Source organism: Mauremys reevesii, linkage group 8, assembly GCF_016161935.1.
Source record: "Mauremys reevesii isolate NIE-2019 linkage group 8, ASM1616193v1, whole genome shotgun sequence".
In the NCBI taxonomy this organism is placed as follows: Eukaryota; Metazoa; Chordata; order Testudines; family Geoemydidae; genus Mauremys; species Mauremys reevesii.
In genome coordinates this window covers 33633957-33658710 of record NC_052630.1, presented here as the reverse complement: position 1 = coordinate 33658710, position 24754 = coordinate 33633957, and the positions used below count along the sequence as shown (strand labels likewise).

The 24754-nt window shown below is 39.5% G+C and overlaps 2 protein-coding genes across 2 annotated transcripts in view; one reads left to right on the top strand and one right to left on the bottom strand.

The window, feature by feature from the left end:
• Positions 1-24754, bottom strand: part of CTNNA1 (catenin alpha 1) — a 209240-nt gene that overhangs the window by 71713 nt on the left and 112773 nt on the right. The window contains exons 8-9 of the mRNA XM_039485027.1: positions 12063-12143; positions 11129-11281 (exon numbers count right to left, since the gene is read on the bottom strand). Coding sequence (XP_039340961.1) covers positions 11129-11281; positions 12063-12143 — 234 coding nt within the window. The remainder of the gene's footprint in view (positions 1-11128; positions 11282-12062; positions 12144-24754) is intronic.
• Positions 21821-24176, top strand: LRRTM2 (leucine rich repeat transmembrane neuronal 2). Its single transcript, XM_039485028.1, has 2 exons — positions 21821-22245; positions 22578-24176. Exons 1-2 carry the CDS (start codon positions 22242-22244, stop codon positions 24122-24124), a joined length of 1551 nt encoding a protein of 516 aa, XP_039340962.1. The 5' UTR covers positions 21821-22241; the 3' UTR covers positions 24125-24176.

Below are 24754 nucleotides of genomic sequence, written 5' to 3'. Positions count from 1 at the left end.
AAAAAGTATTTTCTAGCTCTTCTGGTTGAAATAACATTCAACTGCAGCAACTAGATTTAATTGAGATATTGCACTGGCTTATACACAAGTCATGAAGTTTTTAATAAGATGAGTATATACTAGTATATAAATTACCACATTTAAGGCTTTTTGAGGCAGGAATTCTGGGACCAAGTGAAACTTACTGTAGGATATGGGAAAGAGTGAATGAGTTTGAGATCAAAATGGAAAAATTTCACTAATCCCTGAAATAGATCATTGCTGGAGAAGGAAGCACCAGAATTTCATTCTTACTAAAAACATAATTTGTAATTTGATTCTCATTGAGTAAGTCCTCACTGACCATGGGAAAATAATCTCTACATGTGAGACACCCTAATGCCCTAAGAAAAGCTGCGTATGTAATCCCTTTCAATAATCAGCATAGTCCCCGCCCCCTTCAGCTAAGAAATTGATGCCTGTGAAAGAGCACACAGAAAGCTCTGCTCCCTGGTCTTACATGAAGGCTTCTTTGAAGTAAAGGCATTAAGGTAAAATCCCACCTAAGAGCAGGACACAAGGGTGCTGAAGGAAGTGGGAAAAAAATTATTCAATTTTAAAATATTAGAAACATCCCCATCCCAAAATATCCTTCAGCAGACCGTGAGTCAAGTCCATATCATTTCTAGGTGACAAATGCCTACTGCAAGCATCCATCAGGGACTTCTTTCTAAAGTACCTTTTTAACTGAATCACTACAATCCTTTTTAAAGCTTAAAAAAAAAGTCTTCCAATTAAATTGCATAGTACAAGACAGCTGGCAAAAGTCAAAAAATTAAAGGTTTTGTTTTTCTGACCTACTAAAATGTGGACACAAGTTTTCTTTTCTCAACATTTACTGGTGTTGCACTTTTGAAATAGAAACTGAAGCACTGAAGTTGATTTTACAAAGTTGTCTCCTGACATTTAGTGGCATGTGCCAAATATTATGATGGTCAAAGTCCAGCTGTTAAGGTAACACATGCATATAAGAACACTTCGAGAAGGGAAAGGAAAACTCAACCAGGCAATGACAGACAACTTTGGTTGGAATGGAAGCCATGTTTCAGGATAGTCTAGTGAGGGGACTGGAGAGTCACACAGTAAGCCTGAAGATTCTGCTGTCTCCCCTAGGGAGCAAACAGCAGGTTCTGCCTTAGGCACAATGGATAAAAATCAGTTATTTAAATTACAAAAATGGATGTTTTGGGGATATTAATTGGTAAGTGCTACAGATCACCAAATCACACTAAGGAACAGGATAACTGCCTCCTAATATGCCTATCTATAAGGTGTAGGAATAAAACTTTGTGATCATGAGGGGACTTCAATTTGAGTGGCATATGCTCAGGTCTCATGCTGCCAATACTAAAGCATCCCTGGAATTTCTAAGCATTATAGATGACAATTTCCTACCTCAAAAAATGTTGCAGCCAACACAGTGGAATTCTTTATTAGACCTTGACTTAACATAGAAAGAGGACCCGATCACAAAATAAAAAATTAATGGTAGCTTAGGTACAAGTGATCATAGCTTGATCACATTTATAATGTGCAAGCAGAATAAAGTCCAGACCAGTAATATTACACACAGAGAGCTTAAAAAGGGCCAATTCCACAAAGCTGAAAACAATTATGAACCAAATCAGCTGGGAGAAAATTTAATCAGAAAAATGTGAATGACAATTGGGAATCATTCAAAAACACCTTACTAAAGGCCCCAAAAGCCACAATCAGCAGGCTGGGCTGGTTAAAAAACCTGACCTGGTTTAGAGGGGAAGTGAAGGCTGCTATACAAAAAATAAAAATACATAAATGGATGAAAGGAGAAGTCGACAGTAACTGTGATAAATGAGAGGACCACTTGGTTGCCACCCCTTACCACCACCAAATGAATGGCCCAGTGGAGAAGTTTAATGGAATTTTGAGGGCCATGATACGTAAATTTGTGAATGAGAACTCCAATGATTGGGATCTAGTGTTGCGGCAGCTGTTCTTTGCCTACAGGGCGGTACCACATCCCAGTTTGACATTTTCACTGTTTGAACTCGTTTATGGACACGAAGTTAAGGGGCCATTACAGTTGGTGAAGCAGCAATGGGAGAGGGTTACATCTTCCCCAGGATCTAACATTTTGGACTTTGTAACCAACCTGCAAAATACCCTCAAGGACTCTCTAGCCCTTGCTCGAGAAAACCTACAGGATACTCAACAAGAGCAAAAGTTCTGGTATGATAAACATGCCAGAGAGCATTCCTTCAAAGTAGCTGACCAAGTCATGATCCTGAAAGTGCTCCAGGCCAATAAGATGGAAGCATGGTGGGAGGGGCTATTTATGGTCCAAGAGTGCCTGGGAGCTGTTAATTACCTCCATGTTAATTCTCTAAACCCCTTTTATACCTGAGAAATCAAGATTCTCCAGTTTACAGCCCAGGAGAGAGATGACGCCGAGAGGCCTGAAGGAGTCTACTATGAAGGAAAAAGCAATAGTGGCGTAGAAGAGGTGAGCCTTTCCATCACCCTTGGGCGTAAGCAGCGACAGCAAATCCAGGAGCACCAGCTTTGCACCAATGTTTTCAGCCACCCCAGGACACACAGAATGGGCGCATCACTCCATTGACACAAATGATGTTCGCCCAATTAGAGCCCAACTCTACCGGATGGCTCCTCAAGCCAAAACCGCAATAGAAAGGGAGATCAAGGACATTACAGATGGGTGTAATCCACCCCTCTTTGAGTGCATGGGCCTCTCCAATGGGTCTGGTTCCCAAACCAGACGGGGAAATCCGCTTGTGCTAAATGCTGTAACTTGCCCAGAAAACTATCTAATGCCACACACAGTTGAGCTATTGGAGAAACTGGGACGTGCCCATTTCATCTCAACCTTAGACTTAACTAAGGGGTACTGGCAAGTGCCGCTAGATGACCCCGCCAAGGAAAGGTCAGCCTTCATCACTCATGTAGGGCTATATGAATTGAATGTGCTCCCTTTCGGACTGCGAAATGCACTTGCAACTTTCTAGAGAGTGGTAGATAACCTTCAGGCTGGATTTGGGGAATTTGCAATAGCCTACCTTGATGATGTGGCCATATTCTCAGATTCATGGGCAGAACACCTGGAACACCTCCAAGCTGTCTTCCAGCGCATAAGAGAGGCAGGATTAACTGTTAAAGCCAAAAAATGTCAAATAGGCCTAAACAGGGTCACGTACCTTGGACACCAGGTGGTTCACGGAACTTTGAACTCCCTACAGGCTAAAGTAAATGCTATCCAAAATTGGCCTGTCCTTAAGTTAAAGAAACAGGTCCAATCCTTCTTGGGTTTGGCTGAGTATTACCAATGATTTGTACCACACTACAGCCAAATTGCCACCCCACTAACAGACCTAACCAGGGAAAAACAGCCAAATGCAGTTCAGTGGACTGAGAAGTGTCAGAAAGCCTTTAACCAGGTTAAGGAGGCCCTTACATCTGACCATGTACTAAGGGCCCCAGTCTTCGACCAACCTTTCATTGTAACCACAGATGCATTTGAGTGTGGTGTAGGAGCAGTTTTAATGCAGGATGGACCAGATCAACAATTTCATCCTGTTGTGTTTCTCAGCAAAAAAACTTTGAGAGGGAAAGCCACTGGTCAGTCTCCGAAAAAGAATGTTATGCCATTGCGTATGCTCTGGAGAAGCTACACCCATATATTTGGGGACGGCGGTTCCACCTGCAGACTGACCATGCTGCACTGAAGTTAGGAATGATAGAAAATTGATAGGGAAGCAAAGGCACATCAGCAGAAATCTATGGCCAGCAGAGTTAAGGGCAATAAGGAGTTTAAGAACCCTGACAATTGTATTGGCCTATTTCTAGATGGAAATGGTAGAATTATCATAATAATGCTATAGTAGGAAGAGCGCCTGAAATATAAGCCCTTGTATTAAGAGGCCTGGTATGAGGCAAAACCTGCTCACAAAATTTGGTAAAAACAGGGCTAATATTGCAAACAACACATTCCTAAGAAGTGTTCATCAAAATGTACTCTGGCAAAAACATCCCAGTATTAAGTACCAGAACATCCTGATATCAAGGATGGTACAAAAACATTACCTAAGGGTAACAGGAATACACTGTAACCTCCTAAAAGTGATAATTTACCTTCTTAAAAGATACGGTCAGGATGACTGTACGTAATAAAAATGTTTTGGTCAAACCAACATATACGAGATAATGGCTGATAACTAGTGACATCAGGGGGCAGTAACTATGTCAAAGTGCATACCAACTTGTTCGTATTGGGGTATAAAAATGTATCTCAGAGAAAGTATCTTTGTCTGGCCTTAGAGAGGAACGAAAAGTCCAGCCATTCACTGAGCTGGTCTGTTACAGGAATACATGTATTTGCGGTATAGTAGAATCTACGGAATACTAGTACCATGCTTTGTCAACGATAAACCTGGCTGGGTGCCTTTGCCCCTTAACAGATCTTGTGGCTGTTGTGTGGTTCGCTTGCGGTCTGCTGTGCCAGCTGTCTGTGCAGGGCTGGGGTGGCACACAAAGAAAACACGTACGCGCACACAGCCAAGTATCTGTCAACATCTAACCACAAATGCAAGAAAGGCGGAAGCATTCAGTATTTCTATTCTATATTGGGGAACAGATCCAGTCTCATCATATGAGGAGGATAACGCTATTTCCATTCCACTAGCATCTCTGGAGGATGTTACATTAGCTACTAAAGTTAAACATTTTTACGTCAGCAGGTCCAGATATAAAACTTGTGTCCAAGAGTTTTAAAAGAGTTGGCTGAGGAATTCATTGGACCATAAATGTTGATTTTCAGTAAGTTTTGGAGTACTGGGATAGATCCAGAAAGCTAATATGCCAATTTCTAAAAAGGATAAACAGAACGACCCAAGTAATTATAGGCCAATGAACCTGCCATTGATCTTGGGCAAGATAATGGTGCAGCTAATATGGGACTAGATTAATAAAGAATTAAAAGAGGATAATTAAGACAAACCAGCACGTTTGACTTGGTACTGCACAACAGATTAAAAAACTAGAAAGATAAAAAGTAACATGGCACACATTAAATGGATTAACGTCTGGCTAACTCATGGTCTCAAAATGTAATTATAAACAAGGAATTGTCATCAAGCAGGTATTTTTTCCAGTGGGGTCCCACAGGGATGAGTTATTGACCTTATGCTATTTAACATATTTATCAAGACCTGAAAAAAAGAAAAGAAAAAAACCCCACCACCATTAATAAAGTTTTCAGGTGACAAAAAATGAGGGAAAGAGAAAATAATAAAAGAGGAAAGGTCACTGATTCTGAGCAATCTCAATTGCTTGGTAAGCTGGGCACACGCAAACAAATGTGTTTTAACATAGGCAAATGTAAATGTATACCTCTAGGAACAAAGAATTAGGCCATACTCACAGGATAGTGCCCTATCCTGAGAAGCAGTGACTCAGAGATTTGGGGGTTATGGTGAATAATCAGCCAACCATGAGCTCCCAGTGTGACATTGTGACCAAAAGAAATAATTCTGCCCAATTTTTAAGTGAGGCAAACCACCGAACAGGTAGAAGTCACTGGCTAAGTCCTGGAACTAGGGTTTGTTGAAATGCTAAACCATCTTTTGACAATAGTGTCTTCTGCACAGCGACTAATTCAGTTCAATGACTAGTTCAAGTGGAATGAACTAGTCACTGAACTGAACTAGTCTCTGTGCAGAAGACACTATTGTCAAAAGAATTAAGAAACCAATAGGAAGTTGAACAAGCAAGAAAGTTTCTTTTCTCCTTCCAATCGATGAATAAAACTTAAATGTGCAGATGAGATACACTAGTTCCAAAAATCTTGAAGGACATGGTGACCTGCAAACAATCAGTTCACTTCACCACTACACTTCCTTTGTTTAATAAACCAGTTTTAAATGCAAAAATACTAACTTTTTTTTCCTTGTGTCCAGCACATTTGAGTTAGTTTTATTTAATACAAAAAATCAAGTGTTATTTCTGTACATTCTTAACTTGAATTTCCATCAATATAGAGTTTGACACAAATAGTAAAAAAACCTAATAAATCATTTTTCATTGTCTAACAAAAATGGAAAAGTTAAAAATCTGAATAAATGTAAGTTAAGCTATATAATTGCTTAAATGAATATGCATAGATAGTGTATCCTCATAATTAGCAAAAAAGCACCAAATTTAGTGTAAAGGCTATATTTAGTTGCAAATCAACATGTTTTATTGGTTACCAAAGAAAATCTACTTTTCTTAAGAAAATAACTAAAAATTACAAATGGAAAACATGATTAAAATGATTGCTTAAATCAGGGTTTCTTGCTTGCAGATTTAAACTGTGATTAAAATTGGTGATTTAAATCAACCCATCCTGGCTGTAGGTTTGACTGCCAAGGCTACTGAAGATGAGTGGGGAGAAGAGTAACCTCTTACATTTTTAGTTCGGGACATTATAATTCAACTAAATTTCTGCAGGACTTCTATATCACCTTAACATATGTTCTCAAAATAACTTCTTTTGATATTCAATTTTTCTTTTTTGTATTAATTCCATTATAATGCAGTGTAAAAGATAACCCATTAAATTAGCTAACAGTGATTTTGAAAGCCATCTGAAGCATGCTAGTCAGTACTGTAGGAGGAAGTGAGGCAATCCACACATATCCCTCAAATTAATAAAACACAGTTAGTTTCCCCCCTCTATTAAAACTGAGTCACCAAACTGAATTGGGCATCCAATTGAAGCTCTTTGGGACATGGACACTTTTGTGTATATGTGATGCACGGACCTCTCAAGTGTGCCAGATTTTTGTAGGATGTTCCATATTTTGGTTGCACCACAGGGCAGGTGACATTCTGCCAGGAGGACAGAAGAGCAAACAACAAAGTAAGTTTAGCCTAGGGAGCCAGAAGGCAGAGTTCAAATGTCACCTCTGCTGATGTGTATTTTGTTACTGTGCACTTCAAAACCCTACTTATTGAGCAAGCATTTGTACCCCCTGCCACAGAAGGCAGTCAAGTATCTTTCCCTCCATTATAAAAAAGTTGAGAGAAAGGCTGCAGAGTCACTTCAGGAAGAGCTGAGACTAGAACCAGGTCTCCAATATGAGAGATTCAAGTTTCATCCATATTGCTTTTCAAAATGAACTTGCCAAACTAGTGTGCTCACTTAGATGAAACTACTGCTTTAGCTCCTAGACAATACTTCCATCCTGAAGCCAAGAACCTGGGATTCCTGATCCGCAGTGTTCTATTGTTGTCTAGAAAATAGCTGTGTAAATCACTGGCAGAATATGTATTGCATATATTCTTTGTGTCTGGTCCACAAAGAAGATAGCTGTTACTCCTGTAGATCAAATGGTGCCAGGGTTCTGAAAGTCCAGGTGTAAAGTCTACTGGTTTCCATGTGGGGATTTCTTAGGGTGGAATATATTGGAATTTGTTTTCCAGTTTTTTGAAAAGAGTGCTCTAGTTAAGTCACATTAAGAAAAGCCATCCTTAATAATGAGCTTTACATCTAAAAACTATTATAATCTGTCAATTATAGCATGAGGAACACCACAACTCCGGTGTTCCACCTCTATTACGATAAAGTACCATGCACACTTGATCCTGCAAAGGCACTCTATTCATTCTAAGAAAAAGGAGACTGATGGTTGGAAGCTAATGTTTCTAGTATAATGCACACACACTCCTGGAAGAGCTTTGTAAACATCTAGGCTATGCCTACACTGCACTGCAGTGCAGACTACAGGGATGTTAACTGAAGAGTGCATCAAAATGTTGCTCTCTCAATGCCCTGTATGGACTATGCTGGAGCAAACTAAAAGGTACCTACTAGGGTTCATGTTAACATGGTCCTCCTTCAGACAGGACTATGTTAACACGAGCAAAGTACCTTTTAATTCACGCCTGCTGCGTGTTCAGTGACACAGTTCGAGCACAACATTTTGGTGTGCTCTGCAATTCACACCCCTGTAGTTTGCACTGCAGTGCACTGTAAACAAGCCCAAAAGATCATGTTACTCTATAGGCATAGTTACACTTCTGAAAGCAAGTGATTACCAAAGATCTCTGAAGAGTTGCTGTATGTAGCACATCATATTAGTAGTGTCTGACTCTAGTCAGAAGTGTTCTGTTTAATGCATACTTGCACAAGAGCATTTTCTTGAACAGAATGTATGACTACATAGACTCTCCAAAAAATTTAATTTGCAGCTTTGTGTTTAAACACAAGCAAGATCAATAATGCCTCATGTGCTGAGAATGACAGCTGCTCAGTGCTAGAACTAGTAGAAGCAGAGGGCTCGTCTACATGGGGAAACTGACTGGCATAACTACAGTGGTATAATTGTACCTTTATAGCTATGCTGATATGGATGCTATTCTGGAATAGAAGTGACTTTATTCCAGCACTAGACTAGCTAAATAGTGAAGGCAAAGTTTGAATTATTTCATCTTTTTAAGAAAATGCCATTAAAACTACATTAAAGCTACTACACTGAGCATATAAAAGTCAAAAGCCAAATTTAAAAGTTGCATAACAGTAACTGCTTTTGGTTTCTCAGTGTTTCAGCCACAACACAGTCCCTATTTCAGCTTCTTTGCTGGTGCCCATTGCCTTAGACCCTGAGTGTCCCTAACAGTTTACATTTGACTTCATATCCAAATAGGTGAATATATTGCAATAAATGTGAATTATCTGCAAGGTGTACTTTAGAGAGCTACAATGTAGCTTGTTTTTGCCTTTGACATGCACAATTTGGGGACATTTTGGAAAGGTCCCCCAAGTTTCTGAATACCCCCATACCACTATTTAGATACATGTGTCTACAGTTAGCTCCGGCCCCAGAGAAGTATCACAGCATATTTATCAAAAGCTTATCAATTTCCTTTGACATACATCACAAGGTGATTTCCAGATTCAAAAATTGCATAAAGAAGTTCCACACTTCAGGAGAAACGTGATTTTATAAAGGATATTTCCAGACAATTCCAGTTAATTTTTCCACACTTCCCATATAATCAAATAAGCATAATGTATGGAGAAACCAAAAGGCAGAACAGCTTTACACCAAGTACCAATCAAAACCAAAAGAGATTTTGGGGGCAAGGAGGTCACTGAATAAGCCAATTAAATCAAAAAGTATTAGGAGGTGGTCAGGGAATTCAGGTTGTCCTGGCAACCTAAATTAATTCCCTTTGCTTTATTTATGAATAGTACCTCCAAACTGTTTAACTATATGTTAACTATTTCAAGGAAAACATTACCTAGCCTTATGTGATTCCTGTGCTGAAAGACCTTACAGTCTCTCTTATGTGTACATGTGATGGTGCCAAGAGTCTCTTAAACTAGTGAGAAAATGGTTTGCAGAATTAATGCAAGAGTCAGATCAATGAAAGAGTGACAATTGCCTTGTTCCTGAAGAAAAATAAATAAGAGTTGTGTGAAAGACCCAAGATTATTCTAAAAGTCACATGGACTAATTTGTAGTTCAACAGCAGAACAGCATTAATATACAGTACATTTTGATCAGCATTTGACTTTTTTTTTTTTTTTTTTACTGCAATTGGGGTTAGTGGTGAGAATTAATCCTTCAACCGACCAACTGACAGTATTAATAGAACAGAACATTTAAAGGTTTGGCAAAAACTAACTATGCATAAGCAGTAAACAATTACAACTGTAGATTTATATTCCTTTATAATTTTTGCAACACTGCACAAAACTAAGTGTGAATAATAAGACAGCAGGTCAGTATTACCAAGACATATGCAGTAAGACCTGGAATGAACTTGATTTTTTTTCTTAACTGCAATACCAGTTGCCAAAGACATTAACTTTTATGGTGGATTGACTTGTTTTATGTATTTTAATTCAAACTGGTAAGTCTCCCATTTAAGTTCGTGTTCTTAGAAAACAGTCTTACAGACAGGAAAACTTTCCATTTGACGACTTGTTTTCAAATAATATTCTTATGTTGACCTTATCTAAGGTTTTTGTATCCAAATTCTTATTTTTGTACAGACGTTTGTAGCATTCATTCCATAAGCCTTTGCATAAAGACCAATTTCACCTAGCAATAATAGATGTTTCAAATGATATTTACATACATTTTGGACTCAAGACACCAGCATGAAGGAAGCAGTGATTACTTATGTCTCTGCTTAGAATAATCTCAGTTAGTGTAGTATACCCAGACAAACAACAAATCCACATGTTGAAACTACAACTTTACAAAACATTCAAAGTACGGTTTGAAAATATGATGCATCTCTTTATGCTGTATGTGATCACTAAAAAACACAAGCTATGGCAAAAGAAACTGTTTTTACATAAGTGAGTTAGTCTGTAGAAAACCGTCAGCATGCAGGTTTATACCTAGGCTTGACAAGATTCGATCTAAAAATCGATAGATGTCAATAAACATCAATTTCCATTGACATGCTGAAATCGATGAAAAAATATTGATCGTAGGTAACAGTGGGCAGGAACACAGCCTCCCCCATTTGTGCCTGCAGGGACTGGGTGTCACTGGCACTGTGGTAGCACAGAGCGTACACTGCAGCCCCACTGTCATGCGAGTGAGGGAGTGGGTCTATGACAGACCTCCTGCAACTCTGCTGTCAGGGCCCCACTCCCTCACTCACCAGCCATGAGTGTAGGAGTCATCCCCAGGCAGGCACTGTTCAACAGCAGCACTCCGTGCCCAGGGCTCTTTGTCCTCCTCACAGTCCTGGCTGGGAGGGATCTGCTCTGCCAGGCCAGGACTGCAGCCTCCCCTGCAACTTGAGCCCGAGTGTCTTGACCCTCTCAGCTTGGCAGGAAGCCCCTGCAACACCACTTCCCACATTGCACTAACCCTAACACCAATTCTCTTCCCCTTGATATCTAAGAATTGAGAAAAAGGGTACAAAACAAAATAAATATTAATAGTTGAAGTTAGAAAAAATTAAAACCGCATTTGCCAAGCCTATTTATACTATAAAAAGTGTTAACAGCTAGAATACAGTTTGAAAACAAATTAGAAATTAAGCTAAAATTTGTAAAACTGGTAACTTCAGTTGGTTTGTATGACCTTACCTCAATCAACTTATTGGCATGTTCACGGAAAACCTGTGCATACTCCTTAACTTCTTTTTCATTCCCATTCTTGGCAGCTTCAATCAATACTAAAAGTGGAACGTTGGTTTCCAGAAAAGAATCGGACACATGATCCATAACAGCTTTGCGGAGCTAAGAATTAAAATGAAAATTAGTTGGGTTTTTTTGGCACAGAGTTCAACTGCTGTTTTCTTGCATCTTATTAACAAGAAAATGTTTGCCACAATAAGGATCTTGAATATTTGTTTAGTAATTGCTCCCTCTGTTGCTGTGTGAGACCAGGGCTCTCTCTATTGAGGTTGGCCATGCAGTTTTTGTGCCAATTTAATCAAATTGGTTAAGTCAGTGCAACAACTCATTTGGGCACATTAATATTTATTTAAAATGTGGAGATATTGGCTTAGCTTCAGTGACTAAATCTGCACTTTTTCTGCTGAATATTAAAATCATCACACTATTATTTTTGTATTTAATTCAATATAAGGATTTTGAAAAAAGTTAAAATAAACTCAACTCTCCTATATATTTTGCTACCTCCACATTTGGTTTTAAAGTGAACTTTTTCTCCTTTAATACTGAATTGTCCTTAAGTGTTACCATTATACACACTCTTGCTGCAGGTGTACTTGTTTGTAATTTGAGTCCAAAAGGTTTTATTTTAATTCAACATCCAAAATATCTTCTCTGTATGGTTATCTATAGGGGATTACAATTCAAACCCTAATACTGTCACCCAAAGCGCTGCAAGCTTCTAGCTTTCAATGAACTAGGCAAGAAAAAAAGAGCAAAACGACTGCCATTACAGAACACAGTGTACTCAAATAAACAAAACGTTTCCAATAGGGAACATTCAGAATTGCATTATTTCTGTAAACACTTACTTCATTACATTAATATTTTATTTATTCTGTACCTGTCTACGCAGGTCCCTGGTCTTTTTAGTCATTTTGTCGATTGCAGAATTCAGTGCGTCACTTCTTTCTTTGCGTCCAGCCTGTATAGCAAGAGAGGCTAAGGTAAATACAATATTTTGTGTTGGACAGGAGACCGTATTCACTTCTTCAAATAGTAAGAAAAATAGCAGGTTATACCAATGCAAAGCTAAAAATGACCTTTGGATTCAACCCCTTATTCAACAAGGCTATTGGTGTTTCTTCCCATCTCATGCTTTTCTTCCGCTACATTTTCTCCTTAGAGGAACTATGAGAAAAGTTAGAGGGGTTTTCAGAAGTCTAAGCTAGAGACTGATCCAAAAAGTCTTCAAATACAATGTCTTGGATCCCTTCTTGATCGATCTGACAACCACACAGTTTCTTGTGCTGGATCCACACTGATTCAGACTTGCAGCACATCCTGTATGAGAGCTCTGATTACGTCCTGAAACGCTTAAGACCTCCATCAGAAAGCATGAAAGCCCATGGCTCTGACTCTCCCCTTGATATAAAAAGATGCAGACAGTACACATCCATTTGATAGCTGACCTTCACCCAAATATTTTAAGTATTAAAATGGTTAATCCAAAGTGGTCACTCATGGGACAAGAAGCATTCCCTAAAGAGTTTTGCATTTCAGATCAACCATAGTGGACAATTCACATGTAGCCAAAACCATAAGCCACAATTTAAGTACTTTTAAATACAGAAAGCTTTAAAAAAGCATTTAAGTTCAACACAAAAATCAAGTGTAAAAATCCAACACCAATCTCAAAACCAAAACCCATGTAAGGAAGAGCAGTGGATTCCATGAGTAGGGATCTAGGCAGTGTTGTAACCTTATTTCTCCTTTGCAACTTGGCTTTGATTAAGCAGACATGAGGCTGACAGAATACTGAGCTCAAATGCAATCATTTATATTAAGAAATTCTAACAGTGATCTTAACACACATGGTTAGTTTCTAGTTCTGAATATACAGTATATAGCTTTAAACTAGCCTTTAAGCAACCACAAAGCAATTTTACGAAGTTCTGCACTATGCTCATGTAATTATACTGCTGAGAGAAGAAGAGATTAGCCGCCATTAATGTGTGTGTACGCTGAGAAAAGAACACATTAACCACCATTAATGTAAGTGTAGGCTAATTATCAAATAATAGGTTGATTTGGAAGACTTGGATCAGCAACTTTGAAATCTTAATCAAAGATCTGGAGTTCTGCATAAAACCGACGTTATGGGATTAACCCCAACTGGGAACAGAAAGGCTGGGTTTATTTTGATCACTGTTAGGCTCATGTCCACACTACAAACTAAAGGTGACTGATGTTAGGTTGACTTACATGTCCACACTGCCCTCCTTCTGTCAGCGCTGCATATCCTCATTAGAAGCACTTCCACAAACTTAACAGTGGCCAGCTCTCAGCTCCCCACTCCCTGCCAGGAGTCTGGAAGCAGGGCACTAGGAGCCCAGGAAGCAGCCAGGCTCTAGTGGGAACCCTCCCCCCACTTCGGGGTGACAGCCCAAGCTGGGAGTGGCCTTGTCAACTTCACAGATCCAGCGCAGAGCCGTGAAATTGACAAGAATGACAGCCAACAGCCAAAGTAATCCACAGTGTCTACACCGACAGTGCATTGCCTAACTACACTGAGAGAAGCTGTTCGTCGCTCGTGGAGGTGGAGTTACGTTGGTGTAGTAAGGCACTTACATTGGCGGGAGCAAGGCTGTAGTGTGTACATTGACACAATTAGGTTGATGTTAGGGTGACCAGATGTCCCGATGTTATAGGGACAGTCAGGATTTTGGGGTCTTTTTCTTATATAGGCTCCTATTACCCCCACCCCCATCCCGATTTTTCACATTTGCTGTCTGGTCACCCTAGTTGATGTAAGCTGCCTTATGTCGACTTAACTCTGTAGTATAAACCAGCCTTAGTTACCAACCATGATACCCAAGGTCAACTAAACTGATTCTCTATCACAGAAAGTGCTTACAAGACAAAGAAGCACTGTAGATTGAAGTTGTTATTGGAACAAAAATTAGTTTAGCTATTCCTCTTCCTAGCATCACAAGGCAGCCTATTAAAATCTCACCCCACCCCCTGCCAAAAAAAAAAAAAAAAATGTTAAATTATACAGAAGAAAAACTAATGATTCTAATTACTATACACTTATGTTTCCTCATGTTTAAAGTTTACATGTAGAGAGAGTTCAACCAGAAAATCATCAAGTTCGAATAGCTCTGATTTACTGCTTATGACATTATCTTTACTTCACCTAAAGCTTCAGTTGATATGACAAGTTTAAACAAAACTGAAGTGACTAATAGCATACTCTGTAGAAGCAGATTCATGTGCTGTGATTAAGTTTAAGATGAAGCCTAAACTCTGAATTTACTAATTGTGTCTGAAGCTAGTCAACCTAAAAAATAATCAATTTGTTTGTGTTACCTAGGGAATAGATGTTTATGGTTCATTCATCAAAAGCAGATCTCAGTAGCCATTATTTACTGAAATTTGCATGATTTCAGTGTGTTTTCCAAGTTACAACAACTGTTGTCAGTTGTTGGCTGCATGTGGGTTCACTCTGCATAATGCACTGGCTCTGGCCAGTTAGCCCGTACAGCAGACTTCAATTGAACTTCTCAGACCATAGACTCTGTTCGGTGGCTAAGGCGCTTGGCCAGGTTTATTGCTGACAAAACATGGTATTAGTGCCCTATACATGCTACAAGTACACTTAATACATGTATGCCCATGACAATGGACAGCTGAGTGAGTGGTGGGACTTTCTGCTCCCCCCTCGGCTGGACCTCAGTGACACCTCTTTGATACACTGATGCAGACAAGATGCGTATTGTGCTTCTGATGCAGCTAGTTGCCACCCCTTGTCTTGTACATGTTGGTTCAATCAAAACGTCTCTAGCCATCAGCCTGTCATCCTGACCTTATCCTTAGGAAGGGTCAGTGTGTCCCTGTATCTTCGGGGAGTGAGTTTACACTCTTAGTATCGGGATGCTCTGGCATGATCCTTCTGAAATATGATTATACAAGTGTCCAGTGCCTAGCACTTAGGAGCATTTATGTTTTTGCAACATCAGCCATGTTCTTGCCAAGTTCATGTTCCAGACAGTGAACCTACAAGCAGGCATGTTTTGTAACCAGGCCTGACTTTTGCTCATATGCTGACTCTTGCTAACTTTGCTTTATATCAGCAGGGCCTGACCCGTTTGGGCCTTAGGCCTTACACCAGGTCTTTTATATCAGGCCTCATGTCTCAGGAGCTCTCTCTATACACTACAGAAACATGATCAGTTAAAAAATGTAGTTCAAAATCCAGATTTTTGGCCACGCCTCCTTGTTTAATAGAGGACTATATATTCTATACCAGCTGTTCTCAAACTGAGTCACAACCCCATTTTAATGCGGTCACCAGGGCTGCCTTAGATTTGCTGGGGCCCCAGGCAGAAGCCTGAGCCCCACCTCCTACGCCTGAGGACTTCAGCCCTAGGAAGTGGTCCTCCAATTACAGGCACCCTGCCTGGGGCTGAAGCCCTTTGGCTTTGGCCCTTCCCGACCCAGGGCGGCAGGGCTCAGGCTTCCGTCTCCCCTCCAAGGGTCACGTAGTAATTTTTATTGTCAGAAGGGGCTTGTGATGCAATGAAGTTTGAGAACCCTTGTTCTATACTACTTTAACTTGAAGATAGAAACCCAAATATTTGGGTATTCCAGGAAGTAAAATTTAACTTATGTATAGCCTCAAGTTGTTCCAAAATTAAAATGAGCAGCTGTAAATTATTTCCAGTTTGTTAGCTTTACAAAGCACTCCAAGTACACAGGCTCTAGACAATGCTGAATAAGACAGCTTTCACAGGATTTCTCTACATTTCTCTACATTTTGCCCTTCAGAGGGTTGCGTTGGCAATCTGCCAGCAGCCAAAGGGCTGCACCTACTTGGCATAAAATGAAGCATATTTCAGCTACCCATATTATTAAGTAAGAGGTCCCAGGACCCAGCAACCAACGCATCATTTTACTGCAACCAGTGAAAAATGAAACACTGCAAGTTAGGGCCCATAGTCTTGTTGGGCCATATTTGCATCAAAGCCACAGGCTGCACTGGCAGAACACTAGTGCAGTTTAGACTACATAAGTCGAGATTCATACACAAGGGACCACAAGGATCATCTAGTCTGACCTCCTGTATCACCCAGGCCATAGAATTTCACCCAGTGATTTCTGCATCCAGCCCAGCAATTTGTGGTTGAACTAAGAGCATGTCTAAGGTTATGTCTACATTGCACTTTTGTGGGTCAGGGGTGTTAAACAAACAAACAAAAAAAACACCCCACCCCACCCCCAATCAACAAAAGTTTTAACGACAAAAAGCACTGGTGTGGACAGCACTTTGTCAGTAGGAGAAAGCTACTGCCCCTCGTTGGGGGTACTTTTGTCAGCAGGAGAGGTCTCCCATTAGAAAAAGTAAAAGCAATGTCAGTATCTAGAGGACTTTGAGTTAAGTATACACCATCATAAACCTATCATCTATTCTGGGTTGAGAACAAGATTTGTGGATGGCTTGACTTTGAGAAATCAACATTCTCAGCTGTGGGTTTGCCAACTTCATTCAAGAGGGGAGTGTTTGTCATCACTTTTTAGCTTTAAATGGGGGAAGGAAAAGTTCATTAAAACCTTGAGGGGAATAATCCATTTCGCTCAATTACAAAGCTCTATTTGGATAATAATAATAATAAAAGCTAATCAAGTTCTCCTAAAGCTGTTAATCTCTCACAAAAATTTATAACCAGCCTGTAAGCTAAAAGTAGCACAAAAATTAGATGGTGGTGGCCAATGGAGGGATGACCATTTAAAGCAGCAAGGATTGGTAATGCGCATTAATATATGGTAATTACCCAGAAACCCATTTATTTTCTGACCTGAGTGCAGCTGTGGTTCTTTAATGAGAACTCCAAAGTAAAAAGAGTTGGTTACATTACAAAAACCTACAAGTAGCACAGTAGAAACTCACTAGTATACAAAACAAAGCAGCTTCACCTCATATCTCAGCTACGTAACAGATCTGTAGTGAGAGCTCATAACTAAGATACCATTGCTTTTAATATCTGAACTAAAGTATTATGACTGGTAGACTGAAACATCAATTAATTAAACCAAAATACATTTACTGGAATCTATTTTGAGAGAGGGCTTTTCTGTTTCAGAATAGACAGCTTGTCTTGTGAATTGTAGAGTGTGCAAACTGGGTAATATGCAAAATGTCCCAGTCAAAATTAGTGAAGTTCTTTTCTGAGATTAGTGTTTAGCACACCTTCCTTTTGGCCAGCCAGTACTGAAGGAAGTTTTACATAAAAGCACACCTCCGGGTGCAGCAATTTCACCATTAAATGCTAGGACAGCTCATTACTCTGGGAGTGCTCAGGCTATCATGGTTTAGCAGACACTTTTCTAGAAACTTGAACAGTTTCCTTAGCACTTCATTTACATCTGGGTCTAAAAAGGATAACCTTCCACACTCCTTCACTATCCTAGCATACTGACTGTAAACAATTCCAGGTTGTAAAATAGTGCTTTGACCTGACTGAAGTTGCAGGTCAGAAAATAGATGGGTTTCTGGGTAATTTTTTTTGTTAAAACTTTTATTGGTCGGGGTAGGGGGGGTGTTTTGTTTGGTTTTTTTTACACCCCTGACCCACAAAAGTGCAATGTAGACATAACCTTAGACATGCTCTTAGTTCAACCACAAATTGCTGGGCTGGATGCAGGAATCACTGAGTGAAATTCTATGGCCTGAGTGATACAGGAAGTCAGACTAGATGATCCTCGTGGTCCCTTATGTATGTATCTAGACTTATGTAGTCTAAACTGCACTAGAGTTCTGCCAGTGCAGACTGTGGCATTGATGCAAATATGGCCCAACAAGACTATGGGCCCCAACTTGCAGTGTTTCATTTTTCACTGGTTGCGCTAAAATGATGCATTGGTTGCTGGGACCTGGAGTCTCTGCAACCCTCACCTCTTACTTAAAAATATGGGTAGCTGAAATATGCTTCATTTTATGTCAAATAGGTGCAGCCCTTTGGCTGCTGGCAGATTGCCAATGCAGCCCTCTGAAGGGCAAAATGTGGAGAAATTCTGTGAAAGCTGTCTTATTCAGCACTGTTGGTGGCTGTACTCTGAGGCCACCAAAAATTTGTTGTGAGAATCCCCTGGACTAGATCATGAGGGTCCCTTCTGACCTTAAAGTCAGAGTCTATGTACTTTTCTGGTGGATTCCTTTACCACAGCATCCAGTTCTTCTGAAAAAAGAAAAAAATCAAGGTGTAGGGTGAAACAGAATTCTTGTGAGGCCTTTTTGGTACCACTAATGTTACTTGCAGAGAAATGCTGTTATCCCCTTCCCAAATACACACCCTTTCAACTTTGCGGCAAAATACTTGTTATGGGAGAAACCAGTAGATGACATTGCTACTCATAGTCTTAATTTTTTTTCTGAGCATGCAAGCAAGTTTTCACGCTTACAAGTAGTGCTGTATTGTTAGTTTTGCAAGCAGCAGGAGCTTATTCTCTGCTTTTAACTAGAATATTTTCTGGAAGCACAGTTGACCCCTGGGATGTGGGCTGAGTTTCTTGAAAGAAGGGACTACTTGCATACCTAGAGACTCCATGTCACTGATTTCTGAAACAAAGCCAACCTGCGATGTGCCAAACATCAACCACTACATGGCAGAAGGGCAACATGCTTCACGAAGAAAAAGAAGAAAAGAAAAAAGGCTTTATTGCATTTGGACAGTAACCCTCCTAAGCATTAGTTTAATACCACATTAGGATTGTGTAATTCTCATCTGTGTTAACCGGTACCACCAGCAGCATACCACCGGTAGGAGAAGCAACACAACTGATCTGAAAGAAATTCTGAAGTTTGAATAACTGGTAACATTCATAAGAGTTACACAGGATATCAATTCTTTGCCATAAAACTCAACTTCTGAATATAGAATGCCATATTCTTGCAATGGCAATATGAATTTTACAAAGATTACAGGTAAACATCTTTCAAAAACAGAATGTTTTTTATTTAGCTAGTTGCTATGTCATACGTGACTTCAGGTATACTTTCATAGTGGTTCCTTAAGGAAAAAGGCAATTCACTGCTTATGCTGGGTATATTTTTGTTAATCAAAATATTTAAATTTTTTAATTAGCTTGTGTGATTTGTTTGCAAGTAATTCCTTCTGCAGGGGTTCTCAACAAAATTTTTGGCCGACTCAGAGTGTGGCCACCAACTCTTGCTGGTGGCCACGCTGACCATTTTTCCTAAAATAATTAACTGTAGGAAAAACCAAAAATATGCATATACACATGTCCAAATTCTTGTAATTTATTTATGTAGGGTTTTTTCAGACTCCGTAATGAAAATATTTTACAGTTGTGTCTATTCTTTACTGGACCTAAACAGAATACAAAAATAAATAAGGTGTTTTGCATGTTCTTGTCTTTGTTGTTTTTCTTTTGATTTTTGGTTGCGCATTTTCTTCTTCTAATACTTGTTACCTGGTAAGTCTTCTGCTGTGAAAAGTGATATTTGTATGTTTGTTAATACCACTTTTCACAGCAGAGTTACTCAGCTCCAGGAAGCCCTGGGACAAATTAAGTCCTGAATGGGGAGGTGGGTAGGGAGGCAGCAGGGCCCAGGGACGGTGGCAGAGGTAGAGAGCCTGGAACCAGAGCCTATCACCATGTGGACAGAGCCTGATGCCCCATGGCGAAAGCCTACCTCCCCTATCCCTGGAAAGAGGGGGATTCACCAGCTGCCTGCACCTCCGGAGTTTGTATCTCAGGAGGGGGGCATGGCCCAACCTCTGCTGGCGGCCCTGGGAGAGGGACCACTGCTTTCTCCCCACCACCCATCAAAGCCCAGACGGCTGTGGCTGCAAGGAAAGGCTCTGGTGGCCGCATGTGAGAAACGCTGGACTAGAGCAAACTTGGAAATATTTACAGTGTAATTTAATACACAACCAGCACACTTTAATTTTCTTTATTATAGTCAATAAGTGTTCATATGTCTGTCTCTCACACCCAAACTTCTAATTAATGCCTCAATGAAGTCATAGCTCTGTTTAGAGCAGAACAGTCTGCCACAAAATGACAACTTCACTACAGGATTGAAGAGAATGAAGAGTTAGGGAAAGAAGGCACAAAGCTTTGTTTAAACTCAAAACACTTTATAATCAGGGTTACTGCTTTCTGAAGTCTGGAAAGAATTGTTTTGTTTTCAAGTCCTGTATTTGAGTTTCGCACCTTCCCTATCATTATGAAAGTCCCTTAAGGTCATCTTACATTAACATGAAAGGTATTCCTTCTCTGCAGTCCATGCATTGAAGACATTTCCATGTCACTGTATGGGGCTCAAAATGAAGAGCCTGTTGTAACAGTTTAAAATGGAGCTATAATGCAATGAGGTGCAAGTCACAGGATAAAGGAATTAAAAAAAAAAAAGAGCATACTCAAGGAAACAGAAGAGGAAAGTTAGAAACAAAATGATCTGGGTTAAAGCAGTCTTACCAAAAAATTTACCCTCTATTATCAGTTATCATGGAAAAGGAGTGGTATTTTTGTGTGCCCTAGGTGCGTACAGCTAGACAAGAGTATAGTTCCTCTAAATCTGGTTGAATGTGTGAGCTTTTGATAAGAGACACTGACTGGTCAGCAACAGTGCAGGCAGACAGCTTTACAAGCTTCCCCAAGAACACGGTTCTGCCAGTGCATCTTAATTCTAAACATGCAACATCACTGTTGTTCAGGCCTGGATGTTCTGTTGCATAGATTCCCAGCAAAACTAATGTGAACTTCTAGTCACAAGAGGGAGGGGAAAAATAAATAAATAAAAAAGCTAACTACTAGTGACTGAAGTGAACCATCAAACTCCTCACTTGACCACAAACGTGATTGGAGCCCCAGCCTGAAATGCAGAGCACATAGCATTACCTCCACCCAATCCCCAGGAACAACAACAATCATCTGCAGTTTTGTTAAAATTGAGAAAAATAGGATTTTGAAAGTCGGGAAAATCTAGTTTGATTCTAAGAAAAACAAAATTTCACACACTTGAAGTTAAAGTTTTATTTTTTCAGAGATTTGTCATTCTTAAATCGTAAGTTTATTATGTTCTTTGTTACTTTGGAGATGTGAACAACTTAGCTTCACTTCCTCATATGCCAACAATATCGAAGCAAAATGTTTTCCTTCTTGTTCATTCTAAAGACAAAGAAGGAATGTAGTGGTATACAGCTCTAAAATGCCAGATAATTCACTTCACTGTACCAGTTGGTGCTAATCAGCATTCTCCTATTGCTACTCAAACAGTATGTGCACATTCCCTATTAAAGTTCTTTATGTGCAGGAAAATACAATACAAAATGAGCAAGAGCCAGCATTAAAAGACCCTTGACAATTCTAGTTGTACACTGCTTGAGGCTGTCTGAAGATAGCAAGCAAAATGTACTATAGAAAAAACATTAGAAATCATTCTTACTCCTTGAATTGTATGGATGAAGTGTTCTTACAGTTGATTTTTCCCCCTCTATCAGTAGTTTAACAGGATCACAGTATGTACCATAATGCTTTAAAACAGAAAAGCTTCTGGAAAACCCAAACAAAAGGAACGTCACCAGGTGACGTCAGCCTATATACAGTTCTGTGTGGTCGCAGCGCATAAGCAAATCCATTCTTGTACCGTTTCCCTGAAAAGCTTTTCAGTAAATGCACTCATGCTACTACAGGAGCTTCTCTCAGCAATAAGCCACCCATCTGCCATCAACAAGTTAAGACTAAAAGAACCCACAGCCGCGGAAAAAGAACGTGAGCTTCAATTAAACCACTGAGCAGTCACAGGAGGAGGAAAAAAACAACAACTTATATTCAGCATTGATTCCACAGTTACAGACCTGTCACATGAAATCAAGCCAACGAATTTAAAAGGAGTATTTTGAGAGAGCATGGTGGATTCAGTCTTACACTAATATCGAAGGACACTAGAAAACAGTAAATTATTCAAAGGCTGTCTTACATTGGAGCCTTTTACAGACTCACTGCGTTGAGTCTAAAACTACGACTGAATGCAACCTCCAATGTACTCAAAAGAATGGGTAAGTTTACACATTTATATATACCTTTTATGATGAAAAACAGCTATGCTTCAGAAAAACAGAGGTACTAAAAATAGATTTTCTGAACTGAAGCCTTTTAATGGCTTGTTCACATTGTCACTTGTAATCTTCAATACTGTAGATAAAGATTTGTATTAAGGACAATATCTACGTACTCTATTTAGTAAGTTAGTTAGTTCTTACATTCAGAAGTACCTTTTTAGAGATGCATGAAAGTAATCTGCAGTGAAATCTTTCACCATAATGTTCTAAGTGTACATGATCTGATAAGAATATCCTATCTTGTTGTTTCCCTAAATTATATTCTGCAGGCTTACATTTCAAGTGGCCATTAGGGGCTCCTATGCTGGCAGCACTATATGCAATGAGTATGGTTTTAAAATTGTTGCCTGCCTTGGGCATGGCTTGTCCACCAAAATGTCGCTGTGAGAAGCTGCTCTTTTACTGTGACTCTCAGGGGTTTCACTCAGTGCCAAACACCACTGACAAGGGCTCTCTAGGTTTGTCACTGAGGCACAATTATATTTCTGAACTTGAAAGGGATCAATTTGCAAGCTTCAGTCAACTTACTTGGCTTCACTTAGATCATAATCAAATTGCAACGGTAAGAGAAGATTCTTTTCAAGGACTATATAAACTTAAGGAATTAATCCTAAGTTCAAACAAAATATTTTATTTGCCAAACACAACTTTTAGTCAACTGCTGAACCTGCAAAATTTGGACCTCTCTTTTAATCAGTTATCCTCTCTGCATCCTGAGTTGTTTTATGGACTTCGCAAACTGCAAACCTTGCATTTACGTTCCAACTCCCTGCGGACTATCCCAGTCCGCCTTTTCTGGGACTGTCGTAGTCTGGAGTTTCTGGATTTGAGCACAAATCGCTTGCGAAGTTTGGCTCGGAATGGATTTGCAGGATTAATCAAACTGAGGGAGCTTCACCTAGAGCACAACCAGCTGACAAAGATTAATTTTGCTCATTTCCTACGGCTAAGCAGTCTGCACACGCTCTTCTTGCAGTGGAACAAAATTAGCAATTTGACATGTGGGATGGAGTGGACCTGGGGTACCCTAGAAAAGCTAGATTTGACTGGAAATGAAATCAAAACCATTGATTTGACAGTTTTTGAAACTATGCCTAATCTTAAAATACTCCTAATGGATAACAACAAGCTAACCACTCTGGATTCCAAGATCTTAAATTCACTCACATCCATAACTACAGTGGGCCTCTCCAGCAATCTGTGGGAATGCAGTCCAAAGATATGTGAATTAGCCACATGGCTGAGTGGTTTTCAAGGTCGGTGGGAGCACTCCATACTGTGCCACAGCCCAGACCACACCCAAGGAGAGGATATTCTAGATGCAGTTTACGGTTTTCAGCTTTGCTGGAATTTATCAACTATTGTTACATCCATGGTTACAACTTACAGATCTCCAACTACTGAGTATACAAAAAGAATAAGCTCGTCGAATTTCCATATGGGAGACAAAGAAATTCCAACTACTGCAGGCATAGTCGTTACTACTGAAGAACATTTCACTGAACCAAACAATGCCATCTTCACTCAACGGGTAATTACAGGAACAATGGCTTTATTATTTTCTTTCTTTTTTATCATTTTTATAGTGTTCATCTCCAGAAAATGCTGCCCTCCCACATTAAGAAGAATTAGGCAGTGTTCAATGATTCAAAATCACAGGCAACTCCGATCCCAAACACGGTTACATATGTCAAACATGTCAGACCAAGGACCATATAACGAATACGAAGCCACCCATGAAGGACCTTTCATCATCATTAATGGCTATGGACAGTGCAAGTGTCAGCAGCTGCCATATAAAGAATGTGAAGTATAATATCTGCAAATCATCAAAAATTAAACCAGATAAGTAACTTATTTTAAAATTGATGGGGACCTACATATAGGATTCTAATTTTTACAAATGTTGACATAAACCCTAATTTTCCAAAACTATTTAATGGAAGCATTGTTTTTGAAGTGGTGCAGTATTTTAAAAGTTTTGTTGTTTTTTTTTAAATAAAACCATATTTTCAGTGTTAAAGCAATGATTACATTAAATTTGCACTCAATGTTTGAAAGTAAAAAAGATGCTCACCTCAAAACATGTAAAATGTTTCATGTTATGTAATTATATGACTGTGTAAACATTTATACTTAAGTCTCCATAGTCTACTTTTTCTAATGAAAATAGTCTGGGTGAAAGGAATCTAGATATATGTACAGAGATCTGTGAGGGAACATGCATTACATTTGTTCCATTGTAGCTATGTGATCACAAACATTCCAGTTGGCTCAGTTCACTTTTCAAGGTAGACTTACAGAAAGATTTTCCTTCTGTGATAATCTGATTCTAAAATCTATAGTCAGAGAAGAATGGGAAGGGGATTTTTCAAGTGTATTGGAGACTGGTGATTTTAAATACTGTTTTCCTACCTCCATATCAATAGTCAGCCTTGCCTAGATG